Genomic DNA, 13,944 nt, shown 5'->3' on the forward strand with positions numbered 1-13,944 from the left:
CTATATGGCGACGGTCTTGGAGTTGATTGGCTTTGGACCGTGGTTTAGGAAATGGATATCTATGCTCTATGAAAAACCGAGGGCAGCAATCAGGTTGGGCATGTCCACCTCCGAGTTTTTTGACATAGGTAGAGGGACTCGTCAGGGGTGCCCACTCTCCCCCTTTCTGTTCTCCTTGGCCCTGGAACCGCTGGCGGTTGCCCTTAGATCGGATAGGGGCATAGATTCCATCCAGGTGGGTACCATAGATGAAACCCTGGCGCTATACGCAGACGATATGTTGCTGTTTCTGGATGACCCGGGGGAATCTCTGAGGAAGGCCTTAGTGACCATTGATTATTTTGCCACTTTTTCAGGCTTAAAGGTGAACTGGGGCAAGTCCTCTATTCTACTGATAGACCCCCAGGCTAGAGCTATGGCTGATCCTCAACTACCACTGCAATGGGTTTCCTCTTTAAAATATCTAGGGGTCCGGGTAACAGCGGAGGTGAAGAAGGATTATGTAACCCTAAACTTACTCCCGTTGGTACTGTTACTGAAACAAAAAGCACAAACACGGTCAAAGCTACCACTATCCTTAATGAGTAGAATTAGGCCGCGTACACACGCGGGGACTGTTCGCCCAACTTTGTCCGTCAAACAGTTTCAGCAAACAGTCCGCTCAAAATTAGCATGGACGGACATGGCCACACACGACGAACGAACAGTTTGCTGAAACCGTGCGCGATGACGTGAACGGCACGTACGACGGGACGAAAAATACGACGTCCTATACACTGCATTATAACTTTTGGCGTGTAAATCCTTTCTGAGCATGCGCGGAACTTAGTTTGACGAACAAGCCTACACACGAGGGGACTGTTCGCTGAAACAAAGTTTCAGCGGACAGTTTTTCGGAAATTCCGAAAAACCTTGTTCAGCGGACTGTTCGCTGAAACTGTCCGCTGAAAGCCCACACACGAGCGGACTGTCCGCCGAAACACTGTTCAGCGGACAAAGTTGGGCGAACAGTCCCCGCGTGTGTACGCGGCCTTAGTTTATTGAAAATGAAATTCCTCCCAGTGGTATTGTATTTCCTGCGCCATGCGCCTGTCTGGATACCAAATTCCTTTTTTAGGCAACTTGACAGTGTGGTCTCCTCTTTTCTTTGGGCACCCAAGCCCCCTAGGATTGGGCTTCAGGTGCTGAAGGAACCGGGAGACAGGGGGGGCTTGGCGCTACCGGACTGGCAAATATATTACTTAGCCGGGCCATTGGTCTTTGCCCGCAGATGGTTAATCGCAGATGATGGGGATGCAGCCATGGTCCTAGAGGCCGCGCATCTGGGGTCATATGACAGTCTCCGGTTTGCGCTATTTAGAGGACTGGGGTCTGACCTCCCACTGAAATTGACCATGAGGGCCACTATTAAGGCATGGGAGATGGCGGTGGGGGTGGCATGCCCCAGTTATAGGGGAGTGTCGCCCTCAACCCCCATATGGATGAACCCGACTCTGCCCCACTTTTATAATTTACCTGACCCTGTGTTATGGACGTTGAAGGGAATTAAGGCGCTAAAGGACATAACGTCCTGTGGCGAGCTACAGTCTTTTTCACAGCTGCGATCCCGACATGATCTTCCCAACAATTACCTATTTAGGTTTCTGCAGCTGAGGCACGCCTTTCAGGTGCAGTTTCGCGAGCGGAGGGTGGAATCCCTGCCCTCGGCTCTCGAGACCTTGCTGACTGGAGATGAGCTGGTGAAGCTTTTGTCGGCGACCTATAAAGAACTGTTTAAGCTAACTCCTAAGGCTATTGTCGCGTGTAGGGAGCGGTGGGTACGGGAAGTTCCGGAGGTGCAGGGGGATGACCTATGGACCCGACCTTTCAAACACCTAGTATCCGCAAGAGACAGGTTGATTCAGTTAAAATTTTTGCATAGGAGTTACTACACTCCGGCTAGACTGGGCAGGATTTTCCCCTCGGCCTCAGCGGAATGCTGGCGATGTCGCCATGCACCCGCCGATGACGGGCACATTTTCTGCCATTGTCCTCACATACAGAGATTCTGGACTAATGTAGCTGCATGTGTTTCGGAGCGGATTTCAGTTCCGGTACCGCTGACCATCAAGGTGTGCCTCTTGGGACTAGTGGATGAAGTCTACACGGGCCATGTGTACGATGCTGAATATCCTTTGTTTCTACAGTAGGAAAGCTATCCTGCTGGCCTGGAAGAAGTCAGAGGCCCCGGGCGTTACAGCCTGGAAGGGTCTGGTGAATTCAATGCTACCTTACTATAAAGCTGCATATGAGAGTAGAGGCTGCGGGAAAAAGTTTGAAAAAGTGTGGCACTCCTGGTGTAACTCCAGGGATACGGTGAGGTGAGGGGGGGGGTGGGAATTGAAGGTACAAGTCACTGAGTTTTGATTGAACCACATTGCCCTACTCATGAATCACATCAACTGAGGCACCTTGGGGTTATCCGCGATGCATGAGGCACTAGGTGATAGGTTGGGATAGCTCCCATTGCGAGATGTGACTGGTAGGGGTGGGAAGGGGGGGGGAGAAGGGAGGGGATGTTGTAGTTAGACTGGTTGTGGACAGTGTTTTGGACGGACACGTCCACTGTTGTATGTTTTGTTTATGGAAAATTAATAAAAAGATTTAAAAAAAAAAGGATGCTGCTTTAACCACTTGCCGCCCGCCCTATTACAAATAGACGGTGGCAAAGTGGTTTCATAATCCTGATGGTTTCATAATCCTGACCGGACATCTGTCAGACGCGAGTAGAGGAGAGCCGATCGGCTGCTCCTCTGACAGGGGGGGGGGTCTGTGCTGATCGATTATCAGTACAGCCCCCCCAAGGATGCCCACACTGGACCACCAGGGACGCCACCAGACCACCAGGGAAAAGGTAATCCTCCCTAGACCACCAGGGATGCCAGTCAGCACAATGGATGCCAATCAGTGCCCATAATGGATGCCAGTGCCCACAATGGGCATCACTGATTGGCATGCATTATTGTTTGGCACTGATTGGCATCCATTAGTACAGTATAACACCAATGCCGCCTATGAGTGCCCACCCGTGCCGCCAATGAGTGCCCACCTGTGCCGCCTATCAGTGCCCACCTGTGCCGCCTATCAGTGCCCACCCGTGCCCATCTGTGCCACCTATCCATGCCCATCTGTGCCACCTATCCATGCCCATCTGTGCCGCCCATCCATGCCAGCTATCAGTGCCAATTTGTGCCACCTATCAGTGTCCATCCGTGTCGCCCATCCGTGTCGCCCATCCGTGTCCATCAATGCCACCTCATCAGTGCCACTTCATTGGTGCCCATCAGTGCCGCCTTATCAGTGCCCATCAGTGTAGCCCCATCAGTGTCCATCAGTGAAGGAGAAAACGTACTTATTTACAAAGTTTTGAAACTGAAACTAAAAAAACACATTTTTTTTTTCAAAATTTTCGGTATTTTTTTTTTTATTTGTAGCGCAAAAAATAAAAACCGTAGAGGTGATCAAATACCACCAAAAGAAAGCTCTATTTGTGGGAAAAAAATGATAAAAATTTCATTTGGGTACAGTGTAGCATGACCGCGCAATTGTCATTCAAAGTGCGACAGCGCTGAAAGCTGAAAATTGGTCTGGGCAGGAAGGTGTTTAAGTGCCTGGTATTGAAGTGGTTAAATAGATTAGAAATGTTTTGAAATTATATTAAGAAGTTAAAAATGATATAATATTTTAGCAATTGGGTTTAAAATGTATTTTAAAGTGGATGTAAACCCTCACATATACCCAGTGAAGTGAACAGCCACAGATGATACTCAAAGATGAAAACACATCTCCCTACATAAGTTTTACATGTATATCTGCTGTCTTTCCCTTTCAATATTCTTTAGAAAGTGCACATCGCGTTACAAATATTTCTTCCTGTTTCATCAGTGGGAGTGTAGTTTGCCATACACTGTGTGTAAGCTGATTGGAGGAAAGGCATCCCCCCTCCACATAGGCAAAGGAACAAAAAAAAATAATCTTGAAATCTATCTGCTAATCTATTTTTAAGTTCCTTCCTTAACACAAATTTGCTGCTATCTTGTGTGTCGGAGAGCTTATCATGCTGAAAACAGAGGAACGGAGCAGTGGAAAGACGCGGGACTCAGAGCTTTGGAGATGGATAAGTAAAACACTACAGATATATGTGCCAGGTCAGATTTCATGAATGGGTTTTACATCCACTTTAATATCCAAAAGACGTAAATCAGCTTTTTATTAAGTGTGGCTACAGGGTTTTAATGCAGCCACTCTAAAGGTGGCTTCATACTGCCTCGCTGCAGTTCCACTGCGCTGTGGGCAAAGCACAGCTAACTTGCTAGTTTCATGCGTGTTAGCTGCTCTTTCCCGTAGACTTCTATGCTGTCCCGCAGTGTTGGTGCGGTTTCAGAAAGCTCACCAACACTGCATTCTGCTATTGTCACCATCGGGAAGCCCAGTGTGAAATATGATGTGCAGCCAATAGCAGAAAAAGTGCATGTAGCCAAAAATGACCAAAATGTCATACAATTCTAAATAATGTTTTCATCTAGTGCCAGTGTATAAAGATGTACATCAATTAACTTTGCAGGAAAAGTGCACTTGTCTTCATATATTAGCTACTTTTTGCATGGTGAGGGCCCTGCATCCTAGGCCCCAGCTATTAATGGGGCTTTCACTTCTCTCCAAATTGCCATCAATCTCCACCACTTTCAATCAAGAAATTCCAAAACCTCAGCAACTAGCAAGGGCTTGGCATCTGTCAGTGGCAGTGGGTGGGGCTTAATTGTAACTTATACAGAAGTCATGCCCTGCCTGAGCCTATGATCCAGGGTCCTTCCCAAGCAGAAATGAGCCGATTTCAAGTACAGGTACAGTGTTACTTAGGAGAATATTACGGGTTCAATGTACAGTACAGTATTGTGTAAGCTCAATTTTACTTAAAAGAACCTAATGAACAAAGCCATCTCTCACCAAGCTGGGTTTTGAAAAGAGACCAGGATGCTGGCTAGCATATGCACTGGTTCCTAGAAAACTCATCAGCTGTTCTACAGCAAGTACAAGGGGTTATTGTTAGCAGCGGGAGAGGGGTCATTTTGGACTTATGGACTTACAGGACCTCACAAAAGTGAGTACGCCCCTCACATTTTTGTAGGTATATTATATCTTTTCATATGACAACACTGAAGAAATGACACTATGCTACAATGTAAAGTAGTAAGTGTACAGCTTGTACTTCAACTGTGTAAATTTGCAGCTCCCTCAAAATAACTCAGTACACAGTCATTAATGTCTAAACCGTTGGCAATAAAAGTGAGTACACCCCTAAATGAAAATGTCCAAATTGGGCCCAAAGTGTCAATATTTTTTGGGTGCCCACCATTATTTTCTAGCACTGCCTTAACTCTCTTGGGTATGGAGTTCACCAGAGCTTCTCAGGTCGCCACTGGAGGTCTCTTACACTCCTCCGTGATGACATCATGGACTGGTGGATGTTAGAGACCTTGTGCTCCTCCACCATCCATCTGAGGATGCCTCACAGTTGCTGAATGGGCTTTAGGTCTGGAGACATGCTTGGCCAGTCCATCACCTTAACCTTCAGCTTCTTTAGCAAGGCAGTGGTCGTCTCTGAGGTGTTTTTTGGGCTCATTATGTTGGAATACTGCCCTGCGACCCAGTCTCCGAATGCTCTGCTTCAGTATGTCACAGTACATGTTGGCATTCATGGTTCCCTCGATGAACTGTAGCTCCCCAGTGCCGGCAGCACTCATGCAGCCCCAGACCATGGCACTCCCACGATCATGCTTGATTGTAGGCAAAACACACTTATGTTTGTACTCCTCACCTGGTTGCTGCCACACACACACACACACACACACACACACACACACACACACACTTGACACCATCTGAACCAAATAAGTTTATTTTGGTCTCATCAGACCACAGGACATGGTTCCAGTAATCCAGGTTCTTAGTCTGCTTGTCTTCAGCAAACTGTTTGTGGGCTCTCTTTTGCCTCATTTTTAGAAGAGGCTTCCTTCTGGGAGATGACAGCCATGCAGACCTATTTGATGCAATGTGCGGTGTATGGCCTGAGCACTGACAGGCTGCCCCCCCCCCCCCCCAACCCCTTCAACCTCTGCAGCAATGCTGGCAGCACTCATACGTCTATTTACCAAAGATAACCTCTGGATATGGCTCTGAGCATGTGCACTCAACTTCTTTAGTCGACTATGACTAGGCCTGTTCTGAGTGGAACCTGCCCTGGTAAACCGCTGTATAATCTGGGCCACCATGCTGCAGCTCAGTTTCGGAGTCTTGCCAATCTTCTTATAGTCTAGGCCATCTTTATGTAGAGCAACAATTCTTTTTTTCAGATCCTCAGAGAGTTCTTTGCCATGAGGTGCCATGTTGAACTTTCAGTGACCAGTATGAGAGAGTGAGAGCGATAACACCAAATTGAACACACCTGCTCCCCATTCACACCTGGGACCTTGTAAAACTAATGAGTCACATAACACCAGGGAGGGAAAATGGCTACTTGGGCCCAATTTGTAAATTTTCACTTAGGGGTGTACTCCCTTGTGTTGCCAGTTATTTCGACATTATTGGCTGTGTGTTGAATTATTTTGAGGGGACAGCAAATTTACACTGTTATACAAGCTGTACACTCACTACTTTACATTGTAGCAAAGTGTCATTTCTTCAGTGTTGTCACTTGAAAAGATATAATAAAATATTTACAAAAATGTGAGGGGTGTACTCACTTTTGTGAGATACTGTATATAAAATCATAGGTGATCTTTAAATTTTAGTTCAGCACTGGAGGTTCTCGTTGCATCGTAATTCTGCAATATGCAGTTTTCTTCTTCTGCTCTACTGTGTGTGATTGAGAGACTGCAAGTTGGTTCTATTGTCCTGCATTGTCACCCAATCACATACATACCCTTGGATTAAAGTAGTGTGGCTGTTGAGTAAAGATATTGTATGTCATTATGAAAATCAGAAGTTGTCAGCCAGCGGTCTGTGCCGTCAGGGTCAGCCTAAATGCTAATCATTTAAGTATGGCAGTATTTGTGATTACAACCTCCAGTAACCAATTTATACAATAGCCAGAGAAAAGGCAGGAAGGTGTGAAGAACACGATGCAGATTCTTACCATAAACTGGGCTATGGCCTTAATGAAGAACACTCTGTCTTGTTCTGTATCCACATCCATAGGGATAACTGTGTGCGGCTCGTACCTAGTGAGGAAAGGACACACAGATGGAAGGTTTGGTTGAAAATGGTAAAAAACAAGGCTCATTTATAAACCTTACAGTGGAGAGAAATGCTGCACATGGCAAATAATGAGCTTCTAGCTGTCATTCCTTCAATGCAGATAGAGCCACATTACGCCAATGTGAGAATCCAGCTTTGTTTACCTTCGTCTCCAGCACATATTGAAATCAGTCTAGCACACTCTATGTTAGATTCCTTTCTGCTTTAAACATACTTTTGCTATTGGAATGCCAATATTTTTCAAAATGAAGCTGTCAAGTTTTGTGAGAATAATGAGCCAGTGCTGACTTTGCAGCGCAGCAACTGAAATGAACTAGCTACAGCCAGCTCACAATGATGATGTAGCCTGGAAATAAGGCAGAATATACTGGGCTGGAGGATGTATAATGGCTTCCACCCAGGACAACAGTGCTCCCCCCATCCGTATTCTTATAAAAGGGCAAGAGGTGGTTAAAGTGATATTAAAAGGTTAAGTTTTTGTTTGTTTTTTTCATAACAAACATGACAACTTATCTGCTCAGGTCTTTCCCTGGCGCTCCTGGTTCTTCCCTCCTTCAAGTAAATCCCCCCCCCCCCCCCCCCCGGGCTCTTGCTGTTATCCATCTGCTCTCAGAGGAGGGAGAGACCAGTTTAACCACTTGCCTAGAGGGCACTTTTACCCTCTTCCTGCCCAGGCCAATTTTCGTTTTTCAGCGCTGTTACAATTTGAATGACAAATGCGCGGTCATGCAACACTGTACCCATATGACATTTTTTTAATTTTTTTCCCACAAATAGAGATTTCTTTCGGTGGTATTTAATTACCACTAGGTTTTACATTTTTTTGCTAAAAAAACGAAAAAAGAGCAAAAATTTCGAAAAAAATTAAAAAGTTTTTCCTAGTTTCTGTCAGTAAATTTTGTAAATAAGTAATTTTTCTCCTCCACTGATGTGCGCTGATATGGCGGCACTGCTAGGCTGCACTGACGGGCACTGATAGGCAGCACCGGTGAGCAATGATAGGCAGTACTGATTGGCAGCACTTATTGGTGTCACTGATGGGCACTGCTGGGGCTGTACTGTAATCAGGGCACTGAAGATCAGTGCCCCGATTATCTGTACAGGCCTCCCCTGAGAGGAGATGTCGCTGATTGACTCTCCCCGCCACATACTCTATTAGGCTGCTTTCACACTGCAGCGGGAGCGGCGTCGGCGGTAAAGTGCGCTTTACCGTCGTTTTAGCGGCGGTGTGCGGGCGCTAGCGGGGTGGTTTTAACCCCCGCTAGCGGCCGAAAAGGGGTTAAACCCGCCCGCAAAGCGCCGTTGCAGCGGCGCTTTGCCGGCGGTATTGCCGCGGTGTCCCATTGATTTCAATGGGTAGGAGCGGTTTAGGAGCGGTGAATACACCGCTCCTTCACCGCTGCAAAGATGCGGCTAGCAGGACTTTTTTCACCGTCCTGCCAGCGCATCGCTCCAGTGTGAAAGCCCTCCGGCTTTCACACTGGAGTTAAAGGGGCCGGTTTTTTTCAGGCGTTACACAGGCGCTATTTTTAGCGCTGTAACGCCTGAATACCGCCCCAGTGTGAAAGCAGCCTTAGTGTGAGCCGATAAACGGCACTTCATTTGGCTCTTTACCAAGATCAGGGTCGTGCCATGTCCTATGAACACAGTGCAGCCACGATCACCAAGCGGTCCAGTGGGCGTGCGAGAGCAGTGGTTCTGGGGCACTGTCATGACGTCGTCCCAGAATGAAAGCGCATCCTGCCCACCGTCATTTTACTATACGGTGGGCAGGAAGTGGTTAAAGTGAACCCCAATTAGCTTAAAAGGTTTGCAAGGTAATAATGAAGTGCCCAGGCTGTACATAAAGCAAGTGCTCAAATCAAGATTATTATGATTATCCAAATGCCCTGTCAATGGCAGAGCAACCATTTCTCAATGAAGTGCTGGCATTTTACAGTTGGCTCAATGCAGGATGGCTCAGTGAAGGAAGCGGCCTGGGTTGAATATCAAATTAGTTAGAAGTCCAGCATCACACTACAGCGGTGGTCTCCAAACTGCGACCTTGGGGCACTATTTTCATCCACCGATACCAACAATGGGGTAGAATTCCCCCCACTGACACAAATGAAGGGGCAGAATTCCTCTCAATTACACCAACAATGGGGTAATTCCTCCCAATGACACCAAAGATGGAGCACAATTCTCACCAATGTCCAGACCTTTTCTACTCCCAATAACCACAGTCCAGCCCCCCTTAACACCCCTTTCACACCAGGGCGTTTTGCAGGTGCTATAGCGTTAGAAATAGCGCCTGAAATCCGCCCTAAAGAAGCTGCACCATTGTGTGTAGTGTGAAAGCCCCGAGGGCTTTCACACTACTGCGGTGCGCTGGCAGGACGTCAGAAAAAAGTCCTGCCAGCAGCTTCTTTGGAGTGGGGAAGGAGCGGTGTGTTTACTGCTCCTCCACTCGAACTTGAAATCAATGGGGCAGCGATGTAATACCGCAGGCAATACGCCGCAATAACCCTTTCGTGACCGCTAGCGGGGGGTAAAAGCGCACCGCTAGCGGCCAAAATGCGCCGCAAATCCGGCGGTAAAACGCCGCTAAAAATAGCGGCGTTTTACCGCCCACACAATGGCCGGTGTGGTGTGAAAGCGGTCTAAGGCTGCATTCACACCTGAGCGTAGCGTTTTCAAGCGGTTTTTGCAGTGTTTTTTACCGTGATTTGCGGCGTTTGTTACCGCGATTTGCGGCATTTTTTACCGCGATTTGCCGCGAATTTGTGCAGGGCAAAAGGTCACCAATGTTAAAAGAAGGAAAAAACGCCCAAATCAGCCCGATTCGCGTGACAAAAAAGGGTCCGGAACTTGTTTGAGCTTCAGGCGTAGGGCTTCAGGCGACTTGGAGTGGAGATGTGAACCATCTCCATTGAGAATAATGGATTTTTTCCCCTCCAGCGTTTTATAGCTTCAGGCGTCAAGCTACAAAACGCTCAGGTGTGAATGGGGTCTAAGTCTGAAGGACAGTAAACTGGCCCTCTCATTCGAAAGTTTGGAGTCCCCTGCTCTACAGCATTTCACTTCTCTGCCCTCCACAGCACAATTGATACTGCAAGTATAACTTTTTGTCAATGTTCATTTTCATCTTTATAAGCAAAAAGAACATGGGTGGAGAAACAGTTTTCTATATAAAAAAGGTATACATTTGATATGCAGACAAGACTAAAAACTATCCATCTAGCAAAATCTGGGGAGATGGACTCAATATTTACAGGTACATACCTTTTAACTAACCAAATGAGAACTTCTGCAACCAGTGGAAAGTTGGGACTACGGAAATTCTCCATAGAGATAAGACGAGGGTATCCCAGGGCCCTCATCATTTCTGTAAAATCTGAAAAACAAGTTAAGCACTAGTTAACACAGGACACCATTGCTAGCACATCAGGGTTTACTGATAGACATGCTTTGTTCTTGTCCATCACCAGGTTTTAAAGGCTATTAAAGAACAAAATGGCAATGTACATTCAGAAGACTGCTCACATCAGCGATACAAGGACTACTCACATTAGGAATGCTCAGTGAGGTGCCACTGTTCTGAAAGGATTTGTTCACCTTTACCAAAAAAAATGGTTATGCAGGCAAGGGTCATCTGTAGATAAAAACAAACTGTGCAGCTTTGACTAAATTTGGATAATGCCCTTACTATAGGTTTAAGCCATTTATGTACATATGTGTATGCCTAGCCAAGGAACTCCAAGAGATGGCATCATCCCATCCTGCTATGTTGCTAGGACACTCCCAGATGATGCAAAGCCCTCTTGCATGAACTCTCTCCTCTGTCACGGTAGTTGTGAACTCAGTGATGCTGCGATAGAGGAGATAGCAGACCACACATGTGCAGAAGTTTGAGAGCTCACTCCTGTGATGGTGGGAGTGTCTTGTGTACAAGGCAGGATAGGATGAGTTTTTGCCAAGGCATCAAAAGGTGCATAAATGGCCTAAACCTATAGCAAAGGGATTGTCCAACTTTAGTCAAAGCTGTATAGTTTGTTTTTATCTACAGGTGCCCCTTACCTGCATAGGTAATGTTTTGGTAAAGATGAACTAACCCTTTAAAATAAATGGAATAGAGACAAGGTGAGACACAGGTGTGTGGCTGCTAAGATGCAACTGACTCCAACACCAATATGACTAGAGACAAAATGAATGGAAAGGTTGTTATTGAAAAACAACAAGTCAGTTTATTGAATAAAATATATGGCTTGTATGGTAACCCATAATAACACAACAGCACAGTATTTTCAGGCCCTAGGAATATATATATCTTTTTTTTAATGAAATTTAAAAGAAAGACATAAGAATGACAAGAAAAAAAAAGCAGACGTTGAAAATTGTAATGTCCCCTCACTTTACAACTCATACATTTACATCAGTGGGGCAAGAGGACACTTAAATTGATAGACAATTGGAAGAGGAATGTCCTTTAAATTAGTAACTACATATGTGGATATTTTTTTTTTTTTTTTGTAAAGTTTGATTCAAGCTTCCATCAGCACCAAAGTTAAAGGCACCGAATCCCAATTAAAGTATTTATTAAATGGAAGAACCAAATGCTGGTGGGATTTTTTCGGTGCAAAATTTAACAAGAATCCTGATAGCATCTTGATAGCATCATTTGCATTAGTAAGTACTATTTGGACTATACTTTTTTGATTGAACTATTGAGATTTTTATGATCTCTTCCTTGTGCGATATGAGCCTATATGAATTATATTAAGATAAAATTGTTATACTTCTCAAAAAAATAAGGTATATTTAAAATATAGAGGCTTGATAGCGTTTCCCGTTCGCCCTTCCCCTCCCCCTCCCCTTTCTTCCTTATCCCTTCTGTCTATTATTAAATCAGATATTAAATAAAAATAAAAAATATATTTATTCATTGTAAAAAAACTTAAAGTCCTATAAATTTGAAATATACTTAGTATTTCTTTTTTACTGTCCAGACTGGCTCCTATCTACGCCCTCCCGAGCCGTTCCTTTCATCAGCTGATGAACAGGTGGGCCTGCACACCTCTAATTACATCTAGATTGGTGTTTTTGCACAGGACGGTGGATTTGGAGGGAGGGTAAGCGCCCCCTTAAGGCTTTGATTTTGGAGATCCATACCTAAATGCTCTATGAATAAAATGTGTATTGAATATATTTTAAAATGGTTGTGTTGATTTAAAATAATTCTATGTTTTTGTTACTATCAGCTTGTATATCCCCCGAAGAAGCTATTGCGAAACATGTCGGGATAACCAAGTACCTCGAAAATATTTCCATTTCATGGAGCAGCCACTGTTTTGTAATCTTTGTATATCAGGACACTTTTTGTAACACATGCATGTGTGAAATTTTATTATGGGAAAATAAAAACTGTTTTAAATATATGGTCTTTTCTTGTTAAATTTTGCACCGAAAAAATCCCACCAGCATTTGGTTCTTCCATTTATTAAATACATATGTGGATAGTCAAGGAACGCCTAGCAACCGCTGGAGGAACCCTAAGGTTCCACAAAAACCCTGGATGTAAAAGGACAGGGCCTCATTTACATGGGCAGAAAAAAAAACAGGCAGTTAAACCACAATTTTACACAACCTCCCCTGTAAAAATACCATGGCAGCCAGAGGGGGATCTTACACATGCCTCTTCTATATAGACATCTATAAGCAGGTGGGTGGGGCTCTGGGTATCCCTTTCTCACTTGAGTTACGTGGAGTGGTTATATGGGGCTTTTGAGACTCATTGGGATTTTGAGACACTTTTTCTAGTTAGTTTAGTAGTCCAATACTTCATGTGGAATGCACAGTGTCACATTTCCACTCTGGGAAAAAAAAAGTCCTTTCTGTCGAGGTGGTGGTGCACAACATTATGGGTGAGGGTGGGAAGATTCAGGGTCTTGAGAAGGACAGGGGGCAGCTGGGGGCCTGGGCAAAGGCATGGAGGAATGTCAGGTCTTTTTTAGCGGCTGTCTGTCAGTCTCTGGGTGTGCAGCTTTCCTTTCTATCCTTTCACGTCCCATAGATTTTTAGAAGATCAGATTTTTGAAAAGAAGATACATGTATGGGTGGAGATTAGGGTTTTGTTAAGAAGAAGGAGAGAAGGAGAGAAGGAGAGAAGGAGAGAAGGAGGAGAGAAGGAAAGAAGGAGGAGAGAAGTAAAGAAGGAGGAGAGAAAGAAAGAAGGAGGAGAGAAAGAAAGAAGGAGGAGAGAAGGAAAGAAGGAGGAGAGAAGGAGAGAAGGAGGAGAGAAGGAGGAGGAGGAGGAGGAGGAGGAGGAGGAGTCTATATTTAGTTCTGGTAAAAAAAAAAAAAAGTATATATATATATATATATATATATATATATATATATATATATATATATATATATATATATATATATAAAATTATTTTTGTTTTTTTTTTTATGAAAGGAGTTGTAAAGGCAGAAGGTTTTTGATCTTAGCCCAAAATCCCAAAACATCAAGTGTGAATGGAGCATTAGACGTGGTGGCTGCATTTGCTTTCCTTTACACGTCGTACTTTCACCTGGTGAGCTGGCCAGCAAGTCTGTTATTTTTCACTTTTTTAACTCCAGCAACAGATCTGCTCTCCTATATAAGTGGTCGGATAGAAACAG

General features: G+C 44.8%; 1 protein-coding gene across 3 annotated transcripts in view; it reads right to left on the reverse strand.

Annotated features, from left to right (window-relative positions):
• The window catches only part of CLUAP1 (clusterin associated protein 1), a 228,223-nt gene that overhangs the window by 201,879 nt on the left and 12,400 nt on the right, over positions 1 to 13,944 (reverse strand). For all 3 annotated transcript variants that reach the window (XM_077449275.1, XM_077449276.1, XM_077449273.1), the window contains exons 2-3: positions 10,561 to 10,672; positions 7,175 to 7,259 (exon numbers count right to left, since the gene is read on the reverse strand). In XM_077449275.1, the coding sequence (XP_077305401.1) occupies positions 7,175 to 7,259; positions 10,561 to 10,672 (197 nt within the window). The remainder of the gene's footprint in view (positions 1 to 7,174; positions 7,260 to 10,560; positions 10,673 to 13,944) is intronic.

Source organism: Lithobates pipiens, unplaced genomic scaffold (assembly GCF_037356315.1).
Source record: "Lithobates pipiens isolate NorthernLeopardFrog02 unplaced genomic scaffold, aLitPip1_a1.2 Scaffold_22, whole genome shotgun sequence".
Taxonomy (NCBI): Eukaryota; Metazoa; Chordata; class Amphibia; order Anura; family Ranidae; genus Lithobates; species Lithobates pipiens.